Source organism: Juglans regia, chromosome 7 (genome assembly GCF_001411555.2).
Source record: "Juglans regia cultivar Chandler chromosome 7, Walnut 2.0, whole genome shotgun sequence".
Lineage (NCBI taxonomy): Eukaryota > Viridiplantae > Streptophyta > Magnoliopsida > Fagales > Juglandaceae > Juglans > Juglans regia.
Window position 1 is genome coordinate 25,681,118 of NC_049907.1, and position 25,849 is coordinate 25,706,966.

At 34.4% G+C, this 25,849-nt stretch overlaps 1 protein-coding gene across 4 annotated transcripts; it reads left to right on the plus strand.

Moving 5' to 3' along the window:
* Positions 1-1,303: 1,303 nt before the first annotated feature.
* Positions 1,304-24,416, plus strand: LOC108987302. 4 transcript variants are annotated; one of them, XM_035691737.1, is made up of 18 exons: positions 1,304-1,487; positions 2,307-2,481; positions 3,751-3,871; positions 4,151-4,251; positions 7,538-7,694; positions 7,792-7,930; positions 8,755-8,848; positions 11,192-11,329; positions 13,942-14,042; positions 15,786-15,899; positions 16,361-16,587; positions 19,427-19,485; positions 19,573-19,758; positions 19,861-19,984; positions 20,422-20,477; positions 22,918-23,063; positions 23,170-23,334; positions 23,780-24,416. In XM_035691737.1, the coding sequence occupies exons 2-18, from the start codon at positions 2,379-2,381 to the stop codon at positions 24,080-24,082; spliced, it is 2,334 nt and encodes a 777-aa protein (XP_035547630.1). In that variant the 5' UTR covers positions 1,304-1,487; positions 2,307-2,378; the 3' UTR covers positions 24,083-24,416. The 4 variants fall into 4 exon arrangements, with proteins under 4 accessions (XP_035547630.1, XP_018815735.1, XP_035547631.1 ...); XM_018960190.2 differs by having other exon boundaries at positions 2,310-2,481; XM_035691738.1 differs by lacking the exon at positions 1,304-1,487 and adding an exon at positions 1,818-2,209 and having other exon boundaries at positions 2,310-2,481.
* Positions 24,417-25,849: the final 1,433 nt, after the last annotated feature.

Here is a 25,849-nt window from a genome sequence, read left to right on the forward strand (position 1 = left end):
CGTTTATTTTTGTATATAAGATGAGATAAGATAAGATGAATTGAGATAAAAGTTAAAAATTGAATAAAATATTGTTAGAATGTATTTTTTTAATATTATTTTTGTTTTAAAATTTGAAAAAGTTAAATTATTTATTTTATTTTGTGTGAAAATTTAAAAAAATTGTAATAATTAGATGAGATGAGATAAAAAGTTTGTGAAAGTGAACGACAAATTATACGAGTCATTCTATTATCAAGTCGGTATGTAGAGCGTACCTTCCAGATCACTTAAATGATAAAATTTGATTTGTAAAATTCAGATTTTAAAAATTATTTTCTAAATTAAATTATATTATGTAAGCATTTTATTAGATGTATTCTACATATTGACTTGAGAATAAGATTTTTTCAATTATATATGCCTAAAACTAATTTCAGATAAAAGAAATACATGAGACAAGCTTTGTTTTAAAATAAATTAAATAAAGGAAAATGCTTAAGCCACCGATTATTTGTCCCGAGAGATTCCATCGATTCGTTTTTTTAACTTAATGGTTAATGAAATGTTTTTTAATGAATTTGTAATTTTTTTAACAAAATATTTAAAGTGATTTTAAAAAATGCTTGAAAAAAACATATAAAATAAAAAAGTAATTTTACACTTATTGGTGAGAACTGGGGACGATCTCTTGGTTAAATAAAATAGCTAGCTTATTGTAAACTGATTGAGGTGGCATTTCCTGACTTTGCCATGTCAGCCCATCATGAGTATCACTATATATATATATATATATTTATTTATTTATTTATTAATGCTAGATGAAAGTAATAGAGAAATTTTACATATGCCTTTTATAAAAAAGTATATCTCACTGAAAAAAGATTTTCGTTAAGTGGAGTCTTTTTTAATGGATGATTCTTCCACCCCAGTGTAGTATGCTGTTTTGTAATTGAATACTGCTTTTTGAACCGATTAAGTACCGATGCTTTTGTCCGATGCTTTTTTTAAAAAAAAAAAATTCTTAGTAATTAAAGAATTGAATATTATTGAATTTATGTATTTTTTATAAAAAAAATATTTAAAGATTTTAAAAAAGAGAAATACTTGTGTACAGAAGTAAAACATGTTCCATATTAAAAAAAATTTTAATAGTAGATCTCAATTTTTTTTAAAGCGACTATACGGTATTTGTGTACTCTACAACTGTATATAATATTATTTTTAAAAAAATATTTAAAAGAAAAAGAAAAAACATTGAAATTGAACTTATCGGTCAGATTATCGGTTGGGACGTCGGTAGAACTAGCATAATCCTTTGTAATTTACGTAGGCCATTTCACACTTGCATATGTGATGATTTTGTCGCCCGACATAGGATTTGAATGCATGACTATAAACTAGACGAGCGGGCTTACAACGAATTATATGTCTTGATCAGACAGAAACAGAGAGCACCTTCAGCAACTGTTCAGCAGAATCATCAGCAATCTCTCTCTCTCTCTCAGGTACTTTCATTATACTTTTCTTCTTTTGTTCTCTACGTCCATCTTTAAATGGAGTTTCTGCTAGTTACGGTCGATCTTCTTTCCTCTGGCATAGTTTCACTCCAGCTTTCATCCATGTTCTTCTTATTCTCCTATGGTGATCATTGGCTATGACCATTTAATAGAAGTTCAAGTCTCAAGTCCATTGTTGCAACTTGGGCATCGAGCAATCATTACGAAACATAATGAGAACATTTTCTTGCCATACCATGCTTGAATACGGAGATTATTATTTTTATGTATATGATATCAAATATCCATTTCGCAGAAAAGTCTGTGCTTGCCAAGTCACGGGTTGTATCAACGGCCAGCAATCTGGCGGAGGAACTGGGTCTTGTTTGCAACATGTTTGAATAAATGCCCGACTCAGTTCGTGTTTTGTGAATTTTTTATATTTTGAGTCTGAGCCTAGTGAATGCCTGTCCATTTTTATATTTGGTTCTTTACTTTACTCTCCGTTTCATATGGGAGAGCTGGGAGTGGCGCTATTTGAACTAAAGCTCATCTTCTCATAAACTGGTGCGGCTGGATTTGTTAAAGAGATTTCCTATCAGATCAAGTGAATGGTTTGTCATAGTTAGGGCTTGGTCTTCTTTGGTTGAGAGGGGAAGAATTTAAATTCTAAGGAGCTTGCACTGCACTCAGTAATATGCTTTTTTCAGGAAAGATTTTTGTAACTAATGGTCTGGCTCTGCATGTCAAATGATGCCCCTGATAGTCTAATGACTACTGTGTACCATTTACCTTTTCTATAAGATCTGAAAAGTTTCATTCTCTCAGCAGTCTTGAAGATTTTGCTCAAGAAACCGAACACGCTCCTTTCTCCAATTCAACGTGCCCGAGAGCTGAACCATGAAACCTCTGCAACTTCTTCTTTCCTCAACTTGGAATAATCTCAAGCAAAGGCCATGTTTGTATCCTTACCAATTTCAGCGGGGACCTCAGTGGTGTGCTGGTATGTCAAAAAATTGCTTCCGTAGGCTATGTCTTAAAGTATCCTCACATTACATTTGATGCCACATCAAGCGATGATGATGAAGGATGATGGCCAAAAGGATGATGATTAATATGTTTGGTTGTCTCTTATTATGTTTGGTTGACCAAGTTAAAATTGGTCTAAAGCTACTTTAACAAAAAAATATTTTTCCATGATTGGTTATATCTGAAATTATTGCACCGTTTTTAGTAGTATTGCTGATTTTTTTTGCCTCGTAGCAATTAGATTACGAATATCTTGCACCTCACTTTTAAGATATCAATGCAAAAAGAAAGCACAATAGTATGTGTTCTCTAAATGCACTCTGCCGTTCATCAGTAATTCAGTATTTTTTTTTCATTTAATCAGTTATCCAATAACCAAAAAATAATCCGAAACAAATGTTCACTTAATCACAACTGTACTTTCCTCTTAGATTTTTTATTTATTTATTTATTGGCACCAAGTGTCTAAGAACAGTATCCCGACTAATCCCGGGGGTGCATAGGCCCTCAAGAAACTTTCCTCTTAGATATATTAATGAGGATACTCTTCTGGCCTAACTGATTAGCTCCTGAAGCCAAAATTGTCCTGCATGTATTGAGATAATAATTCTAATCAATTGTAGTGATTTTCATTGAATGCTTTATCAATACATTAACCCCTTTCATTATTTTTTTTAATCTCATTCATTAATTTCTTGAATTTTTTTGATAGGTGTAGGCCTTATACTGTCATGACTCATGAGTAGGGGCCATGAGGCCATTTAGGGGCTCTATTGTGTTGCAGTAGAAACAACATCAGATTTAGGTCTTGTTTGGTTACACAGATGAGATGAGATGAGATGAGAAATTTGTGAATAGTAGTGAAATGGTTTGTGTTAAGATGTTTTATGGGGTTTTGGGAAAGGAGAGAAAAAAAATTGAATAAAAATATTATAAAGTTAAAATATTGTTAGAATATTATTTTGTTTTGGGATTTGAAAAAGTTGAATTGTCTTTTGTGTTTTGTTTGGAAGTTTGGGAAAGTTGTAATGATTAGGTATGATTAGATGAAAAAGTTAAAAATTTGAAATTTGAAATTGAATAGTGTTTGTGTTTAAATGGTGTTTGAATGTTGAGATCAAATGAGATGAGATGGACTGAGATGGGTTGAGACCATCTGTGAAACCAAACGGGGCCTTAGTCCTTTAATTTTGTATTAGGTATTCAATTTGTTCGTATTTTTATTGTGCTTTCTGTTTGCTAGGTGGTTTTTATCAACAATCTAGAAAAGTTATGGACCTGTCGGGTTTGACTGTTATACCTTTGCCTAATTCTTCAAGGAGAATCGACAAAAAGATTGTAGAGACTGATTGTCATGCTAAACGGTAATTAAATCTCATCTGTACATTGTTCTATATCGTTTATTTCAATGTTATGGATATTTTCTTCTACATAACATATGTGGATGTTGCATGGTTTATCTAATAATGCAAATAATGCAAAAACTGTATGTCCCTAACAATGGTCATGGAAGTGAGATACAAAATCTATCACCATCATATTCCATTATATTTCAGTGAAATGCATCATTTATGTTCATGAATGATGAACTTTCTTTTTGGGGCATTGCAACTTCGACAACTCTCCTAACTTATGACGCACAGTCTTCTTTCAGGTTATCAATCGATAACAGAAGTATCACATAAGTGTAACCCTGAAAGTGATTTTTTGTCCTTCATCAACTCCACTTTAGATGAGATTGAAGGTATTGAATTTGTTTCCTATGATATATTTCCTTTTTCCACTTCAGTAATGTAAGGATTGTTGTTCATGGAAAAAATATTATATCTTCTCAGTTTTTCAATTTTTCTTGTAAAGTATGGAGATTTTTTTTTACTAGGGATGGTTAGTTTTATATGATTTTCCCTTCCATATCTAGCATGGTAGTGCTGTTGTTTTGCATATCTGCAGAATGGGGTTGAATCCTTTTATCAGTGTTGGGCTGATTCTTAATTTTGATGAGCCATGCAGTTTTATTAGTAGCTCTTTCATGCTTGGATGAATCATTGTGCTTTCTATACTTAGTGTATTTTTTCTCACTAATACATCAGCCTTTTTTGTTCATTGCCATTGCTATTTATGGACCAAATATGCACAATTCTAAGCTTGTCAAGTGAAATTCAGAGTGATAGTGTATGATAATTGTCATTGCTACTTTTACTTGGATATTTGAACAATTAAAATTTCAAGATCTTTGAATTAGTTTCCATGATTCTTATGTTTTACCTCAACTAGAGCAAGTCATTAAAAATTTGGCAGACGCCTGCATTCTTTTCTCTTAGGCCTGATTTGTTTTTACAAACCATCTCATATCATCTAATCAATTCAACTTTCCCAAACTCCCAAACAAAATACAAAAAACAATTCAACTTTTTCAAATCTAAAAAAATATATATATATATATATATATATAGAAAAACTCGGGGGAGAAACCACTGTAGTGGGAGCAGCCACTGCACACCCTACGTGACATAAGTAAAATGACGAAAAACACCCTACAACATTCATCTCTCAAATTCGAAATTACTATAGATTGAGAGAGCTAATGAGAGAGAGAGACCGAGATGTGAGAGAGTGACGATGAGAGAGAGAGCGGAGATGAGAGAGATGATGATAGAGAGAGAGAGGAGATGAGAGAGAGGACCGAGATGAGAGAGAGAGAGAGAGAGAGAGAGTGACGATGAGAGAGACCGAGATGGATGAGAGAGCTCGAGATGAGAGAGAGAGTGACGATGGGAGAGACTGAGATGAGTGAGAGAGCTCGAGATGAGAGAGAGCGGAGTGACGATGGGAGAGACTGAGATGAGTGAGAGAGCTCGAGATGAGAGAGAGCGGAGATGAGAGAGAGAGCCGAGGAGAGAGAGACGATGAGAGAGAGAGTCGATCTTATGAGAGAGAGTCTAGGAGAGAGAGAGAGAGATGATGAGAGAGAGAGTTGAGATGAGAGAGAGACGAAGAGAGAAGCCGTCTGGTGCAAAACCAAAAAAAAAAAAAAATGGACCAGAAGCATCCACTTAGGGCAGGTTTGGGACATCAAACAAAACACAAAATTCTCATCTCATCTCATATCATCATTACACATTTTTCAAATCCCCATACAAAATATAATAAACAATTCAACTTTTTTAAATCTCAATACACCTTTTTCAAATCCCAATACAATAATAATATTAAAACTTAATATTTTAAACTTCAAAACAAAACACAAAATTCTCATCTCACCCCCCAAACCTACCCTTAGTGTGTGCACCGCTACAATGGATGCTATATAGAAGAACTCATATATATATATATATATATATATATTCTAACAATATTTTATTCAACTTTTAACTTTCATCTCATCTCATCTCATCCTATCTCATCCATGTAACCAAACGAGGCCTTAGTTTTTACTCGTATAAGTTTGAGAAGCCACTGAATTCCTGACCAAACATTCATTGTTTTCCTCATTCATCAATATAGTTTCTGTAAATTACTGCCTAAAGGTGTTGGCAAACCGGTTAAGGACAGTGGTGGGAAATTTGGTAGTTGATACTCAAAATGCCTTTGTTGGAGGAAGGGAAATTTTGCCTAATTTCTAATTGCCAAAAAATGTTTGCATGGTGGGATTAGAAGCAGGATTACAAGTTGAACTTGCAAAATGAAAACTAAAAAGCTATGACCCAGTTAATTGGTGTTATTTGATGATATATATGTTAGGTGTGGTTTTTTGCAATTGATGACAAGGATGGCTTAAGTGTATTTTCACATTCAAATTCTCCAATTCAGTGAACAAACACTATGGATATGGAGATCGAAAGTCAACATTTTGTTCATTTTTGTTATGGATGTTGTTAGAAAGTTGCTACTATCAGCAATTGCGGGTGGATACATTTATAGATTTTAGTTTGGGGTCTTTGCTAATGACATATTAGGTTGCCACTTGGGTCATCTTTCATGGCAGGCACATAATGTATTAAAGTATTTGAGTAGAGAATAGATTTGCTGAGTGGAAGAGGTGTAGAGCATTTTGTGTAGTTTACCTACATATAGTTGAAAAAATAGACGAAGAAGTAGAGAAGGTGAGACATGTGGGAAGACAAGAGAGATAACAACTGACAGAAAGAAAGGACCCAAAATTATAGTTCCCAATCTCCTGAGCATATTATTTATACTAGAATAGAACAATTACAACTACATAAATACCATCCAGTCCAACAAAGCTAATTATGACAATGTTACTATTCATCAACAAATATTTCCTTTCTTTCTTTTCTCTTTTTTTGATAAGTAACATATTTCCTTTCTCAATGTACCATGTCAATATTTCTTGATGTTAGGATAAGAAGATACAAGGAGACTTTTTTCTTTTCTTTTCTTTTTCTTTTCTCTCTCTTTTTTTTTTTTTTTTTTTTCCCACTGGGGGACTGGTTGCTAGGAAGAAACAGAGTACGTTTCACTAGGTTTAATTGCCGTAATGTTTTTGGTTTCATAGAGTAGCCAGATCATTTGTGGTGGTATGTAGTTTTGGTAAAACATCTCTAAGAAAATTTTTTGGGTATGTTTAGTTACAAATATTTTTCAAAATTTTGTAAAGTTTTTTGAAAGATTTGAAAATTCCAAACCAAACATCTTGAAATCTCAAAGAAAAAAAAATTATATTTCAACTTTTCAACTTTTCCGCCAATGATTCCCCAAACACAAATATCAAAACATCTTTTACAAACTCCAAAACAAAAAAAAATTATATTCAAACGGCTTTTCAACTCCACCTACCCACTTTCACAAACTCCAATATAAAACTTATTTAAAAAAAAAAACAAATCAAAATTTACCCTCCTTTTCCAAAATCCAATAAAGAACACATCTAAAAAAAATCTAAAATATTCTTAAAATTTTTCATAACCAAACATACCAAGTATGTCTGTATCATATATATAGTTTAGTTCCGGTATATGCCTTTTCTTGCTTCGCTCACTTATTCAATTGCTTGACATATTATTGGGCAGGACCCTGTCATTGTTGGCTAAATACATTCAGGGAAAACAAGGACTCCTTCAAGACGGGTGCAACCTTATTGGTTCTTGCTGGACAGTTCCTCGATGGTTCGATAAATGGCTCCAATTCTTCCTGGATGCTAGAACAAGCAAAGTCACTTCAGCAAAGGTAGAATAATGTTCAATAGTTGTTTCTTTTCACTTACGATAAATGATTTCGTTATTCTAAACTTCCTCTTCCCCATCCCCTCCTGCCAATGTTGTAGGTTCCCTCAGCTCCATATAATGGGTTTCCAGTGTGGCAGTTCAGTTTTTTCCTCTGTTGATCGAAGTCATGTAGTTCAGCTAATAATGAATGAATACATCACATTTCCTATTTTATTGTCAAACAAGATGTTTCCTGAGGTGAGCTTTAAATTTTCTGTTTAACCTTAAAACTATATTGAGACTTTTGTCTACAAAAAGTGTAGGCTTCATTATGCATTAAAGAGTCTTGGGATCACTAACTTGTTCCAGTTCAACTTTTCTACTGGCCATGTGTTGTGATGAAATGGCAGATATTGTAATGTTATGAAGTTATGCCATGCATGTAATATTTCAAGAAGTATGCTCTATTTATTCTTGTTAATTACATTGCTTGTAATGCTTGAATACACACTATTGCTAGTAGCCTCTAGCCAGTAGGATATGTTATTTATTATTATTCATATGAATCTTATTAGATCAATTGGGATACATTTTTAAAAGGTTTTAAGGATAGGCTAGCCCTATGAAGTCAAGCCAAGGACAGGTAAGAGTTGAGACAAAGAAATTATGGAAAAGTGATTCAATAGGTTTTATTTATTTCATTTCTTCCACAACATTTATTGTGTATTTTACTTGAAGCAACCAAGTGGTAGTAGTTATGGACCATCCTTGTTACATATCCAACACTTGTTGTATGCTAAAGTTGTGAATTGTGCTTCATTTGACAACTATATTTGTTGATTTATAATGATTTTGGTATGTGTTCAAAATATTCCCAGGTAAAAGTAATGCATTAACATAAACAACTCTAATATGGTAAATGAGTAGTCTATTGTTTTCATCATTTCTTTGTTAATTTTCTCTGTGTGACCTATCAAAAAACAATTTTCTCCGTGTGTGTGGGGTTCTTTATGGTTCTGCATATGTTTTAGTGCTGTTAATAGTTGTTCTCATTAAAATTAACGTTTTGTTGATGTATGCAGGTGGCAAATGTGCCATGTTACATTCTATTCAAAGATTCTAGGAGTCATGTATTTTACCATGAGAAGGGCCATGATATTGGAATTCTTAACAAAGGTATTCATGTTTCCACTTATGCTCTTGCAACAGTGCTGATATTTTGTCTATGCTAGCATTGGTGTCTTTATATATGTATAAAGTTTCCAGTAAGATTTTATTTCCATTTGCTTGAAAGGAACCAATTGCATTTTTATCCTGCATTATCAATGAAAAGCTACTTTAATAGGGGTGGGGGCAGAGTGTTTTGTGTGTCTAGTCTCTATAAGGGTGTAAACGAGTCGCTTTCGAGCAAATAGTGAGTGGTGAAACTTTGTTCTCATCATTTTTATTTGAACTTGAGCTTATCATTGAATTATATTCTATATACAAATAGCTTCTTTATTTTTCAAGCGAGTTCGAACTTGTTCACATATTATATAATTTTGACAAAATATATTATTTATATTATAACTTATAACTTTATGTACAAACCTTTTCAACTAAACTTGGGTCTTTGTAAATATATTTATATAATGAATATATTAATATCTACAAGAATTTAAAAACACGTATGGTATTAGGAACATGATTTCCTCGTCTTTTTTAAATACTCAAAATATCCTCATGCATATATAACACCAGTTCATAACAATGAAACCGTACTTCCTCAAATTATCCGTCGTCAAAATTTTCTCAAGAGAAGCAGTCCATATGAAAAAAGCAACTTTGGAGGCCCGTGAGACCTCCAAATTCACCTCCAAGGAAAAGGAAAACAACTCTGGAATGTCAACAGCTATAATATGATCGAATTGTAAACTTGTTACTCCCCTTGGCAAGGGTGTTGTGAGGTGGCAAGGGCATTGTGGGATGGCATCTTTTGTAGAATCGGTTTGGCTTGGGTTATGCCTTTGAGAGTGGTAGACCTTCTAGCTAATTGGAACGGGATTCATGGTTGTTCTCATGTGGATGAGGTTTGGAAGATAGTCCCTTTGGGCTTTGTGTCTTATGTAGTGTATTTGGATGGAAATGAATGATTGATACCTTAATGATAAGGAGCGCACTTTGGAGGAACTACGATTTTTTTTTTTTTGTGCACAATTACTGATTTGATTTTCTGCTTTAGTGCTTAACGGAGCTAATGCTCATGATTTTTCGATCTCGTTTTCTGCTTCTTAGAATGTGAGATGGCTACCACTCTTTGGAGGGCTATAGTTGGTTTGTTAGGCTTAAATTTTGTGGTTCCCAGCAGCGTGGTGAAAATTTTGTTTTGTTTGAAATAGAGGCTGAGTTTTCCACAAAATGAACCATTTGGCAGATGATCCCAAGTAGCATGTTGTGGTGTATTTGGAGAGAAAGGAACAACCTTAGTTTTTAGTATAAGGAAAAGACGGTGGCAGATCATAAGGATTGCTTCTAAAAACCTTTATCGGATTAGCGCTCATTTTGGTGGTTCTATTTCAAGTTTTTTTTTCTTTAAATTTATCTCTTTTACATTATCTTACTAGATGTTTCCCGTACGCCATGTACTTGGGAAAAACCATCTTGATCTCTATGTGTTTCATGCCTTTAGTCAAATTTTAGAAGAAAAAAGAGAAAAACATATGTATAATGTTGTGTGCGTGGATGATGATATGACTCTAGTTTTTCTATTCGTGGTTCATTAGTCATGTGCTTCTGATGCATAACTGATCTGTTAGTTTTGATGCAAAATGTTATGGTTTTATCTTAGTCTAAAGTTCAAGTAGGTTCAATTACACTTTTCAGAGAACAGAGGGAAAAATATATTAGGCTATACCACTGGGTGGTATATTGTTATTTATCCTACAATTTAATCAGAAACATCCACATAATAACTATGTGATTTATTTAAAGAAAATAAATGATTGTGAATATGTATATGTATATGCCACTTTTGAAATTTGATTTGCTTCTTTTATTTCTTTTACTTTACGCTTGGGATGTTTACATTCTCTGTTCCCGGTTCCGCCACCTTTTGACTTTTTCAATCAATCTTTACTCATCAACAAATATTGGGAGAGAGAGAGAGAATTTGTATATCGAAGTCATTCGTGTCTGTCCCTTTCTTTTTCGTCTTTTTTACCCATTAGTAATTGCTTTAAACTTCTGGTTGTTTTTTCTTTTGACTTTTTCAATCAATCTTTACTCTACAACAAATAAAAGGGGGGAGAGAGAGAGAGAGAGAGAATTTGAATATTGAAGTCATTAGTGTCTGTCCCTTTCTTTTTCGTCTTTTTTACCCATTAGTAATTGTTTTAAACTTCTGATTTTTTTTTTCTTTTCTCTTAAAACTTTCAACTTTTTATTTAATTTACCTATCAAATGTTTTTTTTTAAACTTCTGGTGACAATACATAATCATGTAATATTCAATTTCATTCTCTCTTTTGGTGCTCCTATGCAGCTGTTGAGGAGGTAGGTACTGAAAAAGACAAGTCTAGGTTGGTCCATAACGTGAAAAGCACGTGGTCCAGGCATGCTGAGGTCACTAAGGAACCGTATTTATGTTCTTTTTCACGGAATTTGCTGCTTAACTTCCCAGGTAATTGGGTTTCGCATGCATAGCTTTTGTTGGCTTGCCATTTGGTTGCATCTTCTATTTGAGGTATTATGAAAAATTTGGGTGGTTGAATGTCTTCATGATTTAGATTTTGTATCCCAGGTTCTGCCCCACTCCTGCCTCTTATCGTATCATTGCCTTACTTAAAATTGGAGGAAAAAATATAAATCTTTATATTTCTCTATGATAATTTCTGATTTTTTTGAAGATTTGAGCTCTGAACTTTGATTGATGACACTGCTTTCTGTTTTGGATACCCACATGTCAAAATTCTACGGAATGATGAGATGTAGCTGTATATACGAAAAGTTATTAATTGCTCATTACCAGTTTCATTGCTTCAGCAGTTACAAGCAGAAGTTGCTATGAGTTATTTTGCAACCCCATTGTTTTGTTTGTTTAGGAACTGACGGATGATTAATTTACAAGGACCTACTGTTCCTACAAGTTATAGAGGAGTGCACTAGGCTGACGGACATTAGAGAACGTGTGGCCTCCCTGGGGTGCAAAACCACCATATTGAACCTGTGCAACGGGAGTGAGCCAATTAGATTCCAAGGGTTCCTGTGGAGAGGGTTGGGACATTGTCTTTCACTACATTAGATGGAATATTAGACTTTAGAGTATAAAGACTCAAAAAATGAGAAAGGAAATCAATTTACAATCCAACATTGCAAATATCTCGCAGATATAATATTCTTACATCGAGCTCCTTTACCTGACATTCCTGACTGCCATGCAATTGAACATTCACTATCTACAACAATTGCAAATTGGTGTGAAATCCTATCCTTTGAAGCAATGTCACATGCTAAATATCATGCCATAATCACACATTATTACCATCCCTTATCTTAAAATAAACGCAATGAAGAAAAGGTTCTCACACACTCGATGCTCTTCAACAACTCATACCATATAGGTGATGTTCTGGATGGATTTTTAATGTGTTGCACATTTGGTAAGTGCCATATTCCTTGTGTATGAATAATAGGTCAACGGGGTTTATAAGTGATTACAAGGAACCCAATTTTCTGATTAGTTCTTTTGAAATATCATTTTTTTATTCATAGAAAAATATCACATAAATGTGTTTTGGGCGTCCTTCAATCATGGCAAATGGTATCAATGATAAATGATTTTTGAATTTATTCCCAATACCATCTACATGAAATCTTTTTGTAATTTTGCAAACTTTTTAGCAATTGAACTGATGACAAACCATTAGGGGCACTGGTTCTGCTGCTATGTACCATTGCAAGAGAAGTGCTAATCTAGCTTTCCTCTAGATCTTAAAATTGCATAATGAATGATGACTAGAGTTTTGAAAAAATTGTGTATCTGTCATCAAATCTTTACCTCCTAGAAGATTTTTTAATCATTAATTATTGGAACACATTAAAGCCTTGTTTCTTAAGCTTTAAGTGAAGGAACTTTGACTGGAATTTTCGCACACGTTGGTTATTAATCAACCATGTTGGGTTATGACAAATAACTTTTCTGTCTGCAATAAATCTTTTTAACTATCAACACCTAGAGTTCATATAAAAAATTATCTGTGGTAGCTTTGACTCTTAAGTTTCTCTTCATTATGAGGAATTCTGGAAATAAGCATAACATGGATTTGTTTCCTTACCAATATTAAGGGAAGCATTGCTCCTATATCATGATTGACCTCTACCTAATTTCTACATACATTAAAATTTGGATTCTATGGACTCTCTCTTAGCTCATGAAAACCTGTTGTTGTCCAACACATATTGGCATTGAAAATAAGTCCAACCAATCTATTGAACCATGTTTATTTTGTTGTACCTTAGGTTTCTAGATGTCACCAATCTATTGAGCTATGTTTATTTGTAATAATATAACATTTATTGTACAAGACTTGGTTCAACATATTTTTATAGACATATACGTGTGTGCATTCTGTCTGTCTGCCATGACCTATGCCATAAGGGCAGGCCATTAGGAGGCTGGAAAGAATTTTGACAATTATGTCAATAACCATACATGGTAGCCCAATTTCATTCACGTTTTTCTGTATATTTTAGGAAATGTGGTAGGTATAAGTTGTGATTATTGAAGTGTGCCATACCTATTAATATGGCTTGCCTTTTCTTTTCGTTTGAAATGGTGGGCAGTGTGTGCTTGTGCTTGTCTATTCATTTAGGAGGCAAAACTTTGTGTGCTATGCCAAACCATCTATCACAATGAAGAGTTTTCCGATGACATTTTGCATTTATTATTGATTTTTGTTGAATTGATCTCTACTCACGAAGTGTAGGTGCTGTAATTGTTGGGGTTCAAAACTTCAAACTATTGCTAAACATAATTGAGGATCAACTAGATGCCTGTTATTTGATCTGTTTGACATGATTTTCATCTTCAGGGAGATTTATGAACTCCAGTTCTTTTTTTAATCAAGACCACATCGATACCAAATCTTGAAAACATTGTAATTAATGAAAATTGGTTCATTTCATGTACATTTTTTTTTTGTTAAGTTTCTTATGGTGTATGATCTTTACTGGCTCTTCATGGTGCAATAGAATAGTATGTAGTTTTCTCAAAATTGCCATCATTTTTTACAGGGTGCATCTCTGCAGATGAGAGTGGCAATCGCCTCTTCCTTTCAGACACCAATCACCATCGGATTATTGTCTTTAATGGGAATGGAAAGATTCTTGACTGTGTATGTATAGAAATCTATTATAGAGTTCATGGGAAAATGCAATTTGGCTTCAAGTCCATTTGCTGGTTGTGTGGTAGTTTCTTACAAAGATTGTGAAATAAATACCCAATCCACACACAGAGAAGGAGAGCAATGCTACTCTTCATCCTTGATTTTATCATTCTCAGTCATACTGGCTGATGTGGCACATTTAAGTAGCTTAAATGAAAAGACACTTAAAATATGGCACATTAGCTGGGTGACTAGGGATGACAAGATTTAGGATGAAGACATTTTTCGGGAAAAAAAAAAAAAAAACACACAGGTAACTTACCCTATGATTTTGTCACGGAATAACAAATAATAAATGTATTTGGGAAACAAATGTAAAGAGAGACAGAAGCGTGCATAAGTGATTTCGTGCAAGCAATACCTGAACATCATGTATGATTGTTCTTTTCATTAATTCTGTACTTATGTTCTTTCATGGGAGCTACCATGGAAAAGGATGTGTGGGAATTTCTGAGGTAGAGCTGCCTATCTCAAGTGGAATACATAGACACTTAATGCTTTGATTTTATTAGCCTCCTTTACTATTATTTAAATATAGACATCAGCCACTTACTTTATTCAAGATGTTGGCTGACTAAATGGTAGTAGAGATTTCAAGATGCTGGTAATGCCAGTAAGATTATTTGATTTAATTCGCAAAATTTTGATTCAGGATGTTGCATTGGAGGACAAAAGTGTCTCCCAAAGGTTGACGTTCTTATCTGGACTTTTTTTATTAGAAAGGTCCAGTTGGTGATCTGGAAGCATTCCTAACCTTCAGATATTTTGTATGAACAAACCCAGGGCTAATTATCTGGCAATTGTTTGGCCAGCAAACACTTGTATGTAGTAGAGAGAGATGGGGTCTTTTGTAATTGACTGACATCTCTGATCATCCTACTCTAATATGGCACATTCCCTCCCAGTTTTATGACCAATGGCATCAGGGGCAAGATGGGAGCGCCTCTGTGAAGTGGTTTTTCAGTTGTGCTTTCCCTCCCTCATAACAATGCTCCTCACAAATGTGCTTCTTTGAAGTGGCAACATGACAATAGGTAGCTTTCTGCAGTAATGCACTCCGAAGGCTTGCCCCCCTTTTTCAGGCAGTTCTACCATGACTTGTGCTAAAATCTTATGACTGTTTTCTATAAGCTGCCCTAGTTCCTAAGTACATACATAGTCTTCACTTGGTTCTCTCTTTTTCCATTTCTAAGTTACCTGACACAGTTAGATTGTTTCTTTTATTCCGTCCTTTTTTTTTTCCTTCCTTCCCTTAAGCTTATTTATCCAAAAATGTCTCCATATAGGTTCTTCTCTTAATTAACATGAGATGTCATCTTTCCCCTCAAGGACGTCATTATTGGTAAAAGGTTTATCCGTTTGATGTAGTAATGATCACTGAATTCATCTGTCTGGTTATTTATATGCCCATCTAGTGTTGAAAAAGTGCATGTTAATATAGAGTTTTTTTTGTCTGTTTCATAGAAAAAAGAATGGTAGTTTTCTGGTTGGATTACAGAAAGGGTTTTTTTTAGAATATCAGCTTTCGGCAGTTCTAGCCCTCTTTATTAGTTTCTGTTTTGAGAAAAATTTCTTTTGCACCTATTTTTCAACTCATATCTTGCTTAATTTATATCTTTCATTGTGGTTTGTTCTGATATCAAATGAAAGGAAAAATGAAAATGTGGATTGAGAATTATTGTTTTGTGTCAGATTGGTTCCTCCCCTGGTTTTGAGGATGGAAAATTTGAGACTGCCAAGTTGGTCCGTCCTGCAGCTTCGTTTTATCATGCTGTTGAGGATTGCCTGTATTTTGTGGATTCAGAGGTATACATTCTTAACTAAATATTATATGCAAGATAATACTATTTTTAAAAAACAGAAAATGACAGCGGAGTGAGTTGGAGTCCCCAGCAGTCACCCCATCTTTTACAAACGTAGTGCAAATAAAAAGAAAAACTAAGTTGGAAATGGGCATATCGTGCCAATCAGAACTTTGACCTCTTGCCTCCTTTTCCTTGCTGTCTAAACTTTAAGCACTCTTATCTGCTGCAGTTGTTTGTACAGCCAATATCCTCTTAAATCTTATGTGTTGTGTACTTTGTTTCCCATCCTGTTGATGAGTTCTTTTTTCTCCATTCCTGTTGTACTTCTTGTGACCCTCCTTTTTTCTTCTTGATGATACGAGGGGGAAGGGTGGAATGGGGGTTGTATTCTGTTAGAGATTACTATTTTTTATGCAGTTTTCTCACTAACCATTTTATTCTTGTCGATCCCTATTTACATAGAACCATGCCATCAGGAGAGCTGATTTGGGAAGTCGAGTTTTAGAGACACTCTATCCAACAAGCAACAATGATAAGAAGGGTAATTCCTCATGGACCTGGATCATGGACATGCTGGGTCTGGGAAGAAGAGTTGATACAAAATCCGAAGAATTTGATTCCAATTCCCTGATGTTCCCTTGGCATCTAATGAAATCAATAGATGATAGTTTTTTAATCATAAACCGTAGGTAAGAACACGGTTATTTTAATTATACCTTATAAAGTATACTGTAATCGTTTTACTTATCAAAAAAAAAAAGTATACTGTAATCGTTTGTTACTTGTGTTGAATTTCGCTCCACTTAACATTTCTGTAAGATATGTGCTTCAAGATATGCACCTTATTGGTAGTATTTGCAGATTGTTTGTTTGATCCTTATTTACTATGATATTACTCATTTTACTCCCATGATATCAAAAGGATTTTCTCTTATGGGATGCATTTTCATTTTTGTTTATCTTTAGTCACTTTCATTATCTGTTTTTTTTTTTATAAGAGGTAAAGTCACTTTCATTATATGTGCATATATTGGGTACTTTTTTGGTAATCATTGGTTTCCCGTGTATTTCATTATTATGGAATGTTAATATGTGGCTGCTAAACCCTTAAATAAATTTGTTTATTGAGGAAAAAATGTACATGTATTGCAAGGAAAAAAAATATATTTTTATCACAGATCTAATATAATGTTAAATGGTCGGATGAAAAATCTTTCGATTTTTTTTTTTTTTGTTACATGTCTCTTTAACTTGACATTTTGTACTCCCTCTTCTTTGATATTTATTGATAATTACTCTTACACCTTTAGGTAAGCTTGATCTTGAGTTCTGGGTTCATGCTGTTGAGTTGGTGTCGATATCCTAGGCTTGTCTAAAGGCCAATTTTGTAATTCTGTGGCTTTTAATAATATTTACAGCCACAGGTCCCTTAGCAACACAAGTGCTGCTTCTAAAAACTGCGAAGAAAGTTTAAACCAGTTCACAAGAAGTGAGAAGCTTGATTTATGAAATAGGGTGTGGTTAGCTTCTGATTTTAAAGCAAAAGCACCCCGGAAGAATCCATAAAAAGCCCTGCGAAATGAACCCCATGCTGAGTACAGGCTATATATATCCAAGTTGTCTTGCCTTGGAAGTTATGCTTGATTGTGATGCTTAGAGAAATGCAAGTTATGATACCCCACCCCACAAGGAAGAATGTCAAGACATGGATGTAACAAGTCCAAAGTCAAGTATATACTAGATCGATCTAGAATGTATAAGAGGATAAAAAGGAGTTTGGAATATCACATAGATGTGCACTTGTAAGGGTTGGCACAAGTGGTAAGGATCTTGGTCTTGGGGTATGCTCCCTCTAGGTCTAAGGTTTGATCCTTGGTGCGAACTAGTTCTAGGGCCCACATCCTATTGGTCAAGAGTCGATGATTTACCTGATCCGTGTGATGTGGGAGCATTATATGGGTTTGGAGTATGACCAGGTAAAATATGTTACATTTGTACAGTCTTTGAGATTCCACATAATTAAAAAATAATAATTGCAGATGTAGCTAGCACATCCATAAGTTGTGAAATGTGGTATTGCAATTGACCTGATAACACCATGTGGTCAAGGCACTATAAAAGAACGGCTTCCTCTATGATACCCAAAAGGACTATCACTATTATCGCTCTTTGTATCTTTAATCTAACTGGATCAACCTAATACATGTCATGTTCTGTGGTAGGACTCAACATATGTTTGCACAATGTCCTCACAATCTATTAGCATGTCCCCAAGCCATTATGCGAGTGTTAAAAAATTTAGGTGTTAATCAAGGTTTTCTACATCTTCACATTTATTAGAGGTGGTTCTCAAGTTCAAATCATGCAAAAGTCATGGATCCTTTTTCTCTATGCGATTTATTATATTTAGATGGAAGTCAGGTTGGGAGCAGTGTGTTTGGGGTCAGCTATTTTCAGACTGCAAGTTTTTTCCCGTCTGGGCAGACTGTCCAAATTAAAGAAAATGGAAATATAACCTATTTATTTGTCATTGTTATATCATTTCCCAGTATTCGCCCATCATCAATATTGGCATATGTCAAAAAACCCCATTATTGAGGTTTTCTCATTTCAATGCTTTCTAGTTCTGTCCTCTTGAGTCTGGTGAAGGAAAAGGACAGAGTCCTTATGTTTTCTAAGCATGCAGCTTTCCACGTATCCATGTTTGGAAATTCTGTGCAGCACTGTATGTACTCATGTTTCTGCAGTACTGGGTGCCTGTTCAACCGGGCGCAACAGTGAAACAGATTTTTTGACATGGGAATGAGGGCTATGAGGAGATATTATTATCTTTGTTGATATCCATAAATAGGGTGGTAGTAATGAGGAAAAGAATATTGCATTGCTCAATTTTGTTTGAGGCTGCTTTACTAGTTGCAACAGAGGAGTACATGTTTGAAAATTTTAATACAACAGTTACAAAACTCGAAATGTGTATAACCTTAAAGATATCTCAGTCCTTTCAAAGTTGTGCAAACTATTGCTGTCCCAAAAATGTATGCCATCTTGTATTCTGTTCTCTCAACTCACAAGTATACCTTGTGAGAAAGGTCATTAATTTAAAAATAAAAAGCATGCCAAAGTTGGATAAAGATTTTTTCCATTTCACTTAAAATGGATCATATTCATTTTTGCAAAACATGGGGTGTTTTGGTCATTTTACTTGTCAATCTAATCCTTAGAAACAAAATGACACACCTAATGTTTTGCACTTAATGGATACTATCCGTTTCAAGTGAAATGGAGAGGATCTCAATCCAGCAAGTTAAGTTCTGAAGCCCAAATAATTGAGATTATGGCACAATGCTGGCAGATAATCTTTATTTATTTTTTTACAAGTAGTACTAGCAGATAATCTTGAGCGCTGATAGTAATGCTTCAGTGTCTTGATGCTAGCAGATAATCTTTGTTTTTTTTATACAAGTAATCCTAGCAGATAATCTTAAGTAATGTTTAGCGGTTGGTTTAACAAATTGGATATGTTTGCAGCTTTGATACTCTATGGATCATGGATATGGCTTCAGGGAAGATCAAAGAAGTTGTAAAAGGTTTCCAATTAGTTTTTAGTCACTTTTTTTTTGTTTATTAAGCGTTTACTTCTTAGTCTAATATTGACTTGTGAAAATTAAATTAAGGATTTACAAATATTTTGGAGACCGGTGGACAGTGGATAATGAAGAAAATATCCATTTTGGAACAGATGCCATGTGATGCGTTACAAGCACAGGTTGATACTTCCTCAACACCAGAGGGGCTTCCATATGCTGGTCTCATATCTTCATCTACAACCTTGCAGAATCACATAGTCATATGTGACACAGGTATCAACTTTTTTTTTTTTTGGACGATTACCATCTTCCTTTTTATTTGAGTTATCATGTGGGTGGTGTGCAGTTCTCATTTCATGTTGTGTGTTTCTCAAGTTGGACAGAGGATCCTGAAAATTGATAGGGAATCAGGTGTCTTTTCAAACATCCAGTTTTCAAATTTTGGGATCCTTGGTTTACCTTATTGGTTGTGCTCACCATTGGAGAGAGTTTATACAACGTAAGTATGCCTTCTTAAATTTAAATTGTTGGGCCTATTTAATATTGAACCCATTAGGGTTCAGCTTGGTGATCAAAGGACGAGCTTGGGATGTGTTGTAGACTCAGACATCTTCGGTTTGATTCTGCACCAAGAGTTCTAGATTACCTAATGCATGGTTCTAGTGGGTGAGGTCTTGTATTTGGGGTTTACTCCCCAGGACAGGTCTGACTCAGACCTTGCTTTTTGAGGTTCCTCATCATTAAATAAACAAATAAATTGAAATGAGCCCCTAATTGGAGTTTGGGTTCAGTTGTGTTTATTTTACAAATGATGCAGCAGATATGGTTCTGACCTTAATTTTTATTGTTTTAACCAATATCTTGCTATGTGATGGCAGTGCACAGACTTTCTTCTGACCTCAATCCTTTCCCCATTTTTTCTGGCTGCTTTGACAGTGGTGGACTTTGGGGAGCACAGATTGATCATCTTCAATGTTTCAGCTTGTTGCCAGGTATTTTAGATTCAGTTGGATATGTTCATTTTAGTCGTCGAAAGGATGGCCCCACCAATTGCCTAGGCAGTTTCCAAGTGACTTGTTATGTTTTTATATACTAGTAAAAGGGCTTCAAGGTCTTCAGTGGTCCTTGAGGTGTCTTTGGAACTTCGGTCATTTCTTTCTCACCCTATGCACACATCAATAAACCATATGATGATTTTCCTCAATGTCTCACCATGATGACTATCTAACCACCCCTTCCATCATGACAACAGATCTACCACTCATCTAAGCACCACCCAATTTAGCCCAAAAAGACTAAAAAGCCAGTTGCCATAACGTGGTAGCTATCTCATGGTGGACTAAAAGATGATCACGAATTCCCCATTCCACTTGCACGTATGGCACCATCACACCACCATAATGTGTCTGACTTTGGTTGTCAAATGCAAAAATTATTATATAATAGCAAGTAGGGAGGACCTTTCTGAAATTATTAATTAGAGACTTGGTCATTTTTTACTATCTCAGGATTGCTTTAAGTATATATGGCATCCATTGCAATATAAAAGCATATAATGTCATCAGTTATGCAATTGTAGGCAATTTGATACATAAGATAATTATTTTAAGGTCAAATAAGATTTTATTGAATCAAAAGAATTGGCATAGGCCAAGTATACAAGAGGAAACACCTACATAAGGAGGCGTTAGGCGTTTGAAATAGAAATAAGAAAATCATGAAAACTAGCTCCATTGAAACCAATAATAGAGGCCCATAAGAATAAAGTACTGTAAAAGAATCTTGTGTGTTCTTCCAAAGAATGTTCCCTCTCTTCAAAACTCTGCCCATTCTGCTCCATCCAAATGCACCACATCAGACATAAGGGGGAGGACCATCTTCCATTCTGCTGTGATTTGGGGATTACCCTAACAACCTCTCCAGCTGGCAAGGAGATCCACTGCCCTCCCAGGCATGACCCATGCAAGTCCAATCTGCTGAAAATATCACCCCATATGGCCATAGCCACCTCACAATGAAGTAATAAATGGTCCAGAGAATCACCACTACTCTTACAAATACAACACCAATCAACAATAATAATCCTTCGCGTCCTTAAGTTATTTATGGTGATGGTTTTCCCGAGGGAAGCAGTCCAGCAAAAGAAAGCAACCTTAAGGGGCATCTTACTCTTCTAGATACCTTTCCAAGGGAAAGGGATAGAATACTGCCTTGTAATAGCCTTGCAAAAGACCGAACAGAGAATATTGCACTCCCGGATAGAGTCCAAATCATCTTATCCGACATAAGATGAATTGTTCTGAAATTGCATCCATCTCCTAATTCTGAGCTACTCTGAAGAAACTAACATTCCACTGCGTAGAACCACTAGAGCAATCCCATAGCTCTGCCACCAAAGCATCTTGATCATGTGCAATCTGATACAACTTTGAAAGCCTTATCTTCACACCAGTAAAATAAATGTAATGCTGGAAATTTAATTCTCAATATGTATTTGTTGGATGTGCCATCGCAATACTTGGTAAAATCATAAACTGGAGGAATTACAAGTGAGTTAAATTGTGTCAATTGCTAAACCCAAAAAGAGAAGTTGTTAGACAAAATGCACTTAAAAAATGTTATTAGAAAAAATACAATGAAGACCCAAGCCTCAAAATTTTGGAATTAATTTCATTATATGATGTTGGACCTGATGTCTTTATTGGGTCTCTTGAACTGAGATCTATGTTCAATTTCAAGCTTTTCAATGGTTTTTTTTTTTATCAGTAAGCTTTTCAATGGTTATTAACGTCCTATTTCTTTAATACTGTATCTACCTCTTCTCATCTTTATTGCGTTGCTCAGCTAGGAAAGTAGTGCCTTTTTGCTAAACATTGTAACTTTTTGCTGCATTTCCTAGACAGACATTGGTGATGGCCAATTTTTGAATATGCAACGGGGCACACTGTCATTGCATTAATTTAGTTGTAGGAAGGGTAAATGAAACGTAATTTGCTTGCTTATTCTACCGACCATAGTCACAGTCTTCAACAAGATTGACCTTAAACAAGGTTGCACTCTTTTTTCTTCAAAATTCGGTTGTGGTTTTTGTTGGGGTTCTTAATGGGAAAAAACTTAAAACAAAGAAGAAAATAAGAGACAAGTATTTCACAGGACGTGATGTTTTGCATTTTGAAGTCTAGATGTTTACCTTTTGCTGGGCAGTGTGTTTGAGAACTTTGATCATGCTGCTCACATACCTAGTTCACAAAAGTTGATGAAAAGAGGATAAAAACAAGTGTGGGAGCTAAAGATCCTTACATACAAATGAGCATCTGCTTTCCAGTTATTTGTAACCTGTCAAAATTTGGAATTTGCATCCAGAATATGCCCGTGGTGTGCTATTTAGTTTAATCAGCTTTAGTGACCTTAGAAGTATGCCGCCTGTTACAGGTAGGATTGACATACAGTTAAACGTGGATATCCCTGTGGATACAAAGCTAGTAGAACCATTACAAGAAGGATGTATCTGGCGCTGGGCAAGAGGAGCTGCTGCTGAAGTCTCAGTAGTAGAGATTGAAGCAGGATCCTCAGAGAAGGTAGGTTCTTAACACTCCAGTATTTCTTATTTTCTTAAATATTCCACATGAAGTTTGTTTGTCAATGCTTTGAGATGCTTAGAGTTCAGCTTTTGGATGCATGCAGGTTGGTGTTGCCCAACAGTGGTATGACGAATTGGATAGTCTCGCCTTTTTAACACCTGAACCAGAATTGACTGTGGAAGATAATGATACTGCTATGGATAGTAAGTTTCAAGATGAGAGAGTTCACATTAACTGTGCTGTCAATACAAGTCCTGGAACAAGTGAGGTATGATTGTTCTTTTTCTTTTTCTTTTTTTTTTCTTTTTTTGTATTTATTTGCTTGTTTCATTGTTAGAAGCATCAGAATTTTGAAGCTGTGCTGTCAATACAAGTCCTGGGAAATTTTTTATTACACTAAGGAAGAAACCTGAATTACGGTAATCAAGAAGATATAGAATGGGGAAAACAATATGCCATCTCAGAAAGCTATTTTAACTCCAAAACCTTCTAATCATTCCCTAGTCTTCATCTCTTTCACCATCTTCTCAAACGGCAAAAACTGATCAAGTATAAATAAGCATCTTGATTTACCTTTATATGGAACTTTAATTGACTATCATTTCAATATAAATTGTCACAGTTTTGAGGTCATACATCATAAATGTTTTCTTCACCTAGGCTCCATTATGTCCAATTAGTACTAACTATTCTCTTTAATAATTATCGCACAGGTTATTATTTGTGCTGCATTGTATCTGAAACTTAAAAAACCAGATTTAGGAGATGACGATCAGGAGAAATATGCAGCAAGGATACTGGATATTTTGAACCCAGATAGAACTGGAAAAGCAGAAAGAGATTCATTCATTCGTATTTTGTTAAAATCAAACAGAGATTTGAGAGACCTCATCTTCATTAAACCTCTGCATGTGAGGGTAAAATTGGATACTCTTAATCACCCAAAAGCTGAGAATTCAAAGGAAATCGTTCTAACAGACTCCTCCATTGAGGTCAAAGTCTCCCTCAACTCATAATTATTGAGGTTAATAAGTACAAATTTCTGATACTCCTACAATTCAGTTTTGTAGTAATTTTTCTGATCTGCCATGATTAATAGTAGTTCTTTCAGTGCTCTAGGGAAGATTGAAGACTTTGATACATATACTTGAATACAGTTGTGGTTTGGCATTGCACTCTCGTTACATGCTTGTGGACTCAGATTGTTTAATGACAATATCTGGTGTCCCAAATACCATAAGTTGACCGATGGAGGGTGTAATACTCAGAGGTTTCAAAAACATAAAATATATTGAAGTTTTGTGTTTTTCATTTTGATTTGAAAATGTAAGATACATCAAATCCTTCGCAAACTTCAATTTGTCTACATATAAAGCCAGCACTTCAATATATTTCTTGATGATTGAGAAATGTTCATTTACCCATAAGCATATAAATCTTTAAAAATTTACCAAAGTCGAAATGGAATTGTCAAATCTTTAGTTAATGGCGCAGATGGAATGGTCCAGCGGGCAAAGTTCGAACGTAGAGGAAGTGTTAAAAGGAGGTCAGGGTAAGTTGGATAGAAATAGGAAGGACATGTTTCTCAAAGATCAAGTTAGATTGGGTATGCCCTTGAATGAACAGGGCCGAATGGATAGAAAGAAGATTGTGTGCGGCAAAATTATTTGATACGTTTGATGCGTTCAATATGATCTTTGAACTCGTAAAGGAAGAATAGGATTCACTTCATTTTCTAATTCAAAATTAAGGTATTATGGTCATTCGATATTTATATAGACAAGTGAAATGGATTGTTGAAGTCATTGTCATTAAGGTGAGTAGTGACTTGAGATGAAAGTTGAAAGTTGAATAAAATATTATTATAATATTATTTTTTAATATTATTATTATTTTGAAATTTGAAAAAATTGAATTGTTTATTATATTTTTTGTAAAAATTTAGGAAAGTTGTAATGATTAGATCAAATGAGTTAGTATGAGTTGGAGACTTTTTTTAATCCAAACTGGGCAATACGCTTAGAGTAATTTTACATATAACTGTGAAGTGCGTAAAGGTCACGTAATTGCTTTGCAAAAGAGTGAGGATCACAATTAAAAAATTAATTTTTTTCATTTGGGTCTTATATTTTATTCACTTTTTTTAAAACAATTACGCGGCGGTTGCACAATTCACGATTGCAAATATATTTTCTCATACATAAAATTGCAAATATATTTTCTCATACGTTTATGTCTAGCCAATGTAATGTGTAAGTGTGAACTTTGCATAAACTTGGGGATAATAAAGAAAAGAAAATGATTTATACAGTTTTAGAGTGCACAATTGAGTAGTTTCTTTACAAAAAAGTAGGAGAGATCTGTGATCCATATGAAAAAATCAACTTTTCTATGATGGATTCACTTTTTCAAAAGAAATTTACAAAATTTACATATCCTAAAATTGAATCTAGCATTAAATGAGGCTTAGAAAAGATGGAAATATTATTAAACAAGCAATAGGCATGGATAAGTCTAAATGAAGATGGCAATAATGTTAAGAAACGTATGGAAACCAAAAGATCTCCTATAATTTCAATTGATAAAGAACTCTAATAATCATTTTCAAAATCAATCTAATTTCAGATAAAATACTCCTAAGTACGAACTCCAACGACCAATTATTGAATCAAATTCTTATTCATGTATAGGAAAGAAAAAATAATGAATTTCGAGACTCCTAAAATAGTTTAAATGGACATTTTTTCTAAATTGTAACAAAACCCTTTAAGCACTTTGTTTTT

Excerpts from the sequence above, each read along its gene's own strand:
- LOC108987302 (XM_035691737.1), top strand. The coding sequence starts at position 2,379 with ATGAAACCTCTGCAACTTCTTCTTTCCTCAACTTGGAATAATCTCAAG. Across the intron at positions 3,872-4,150 it reads ACTGATTGTCATGCTAAACG|TCTTCTTTCAGGTTATCAAT; the intron begins GTAATTAAATCT and ends TATGACGCACAG. Across the intron at positions 23,335-23,779 it reads CAAGTCCTGGAACAAGTGAG|GTTATTATTTGTGCTGCATT; the intron begins GTATGATTGTTC and ends ATTATCGCACAG.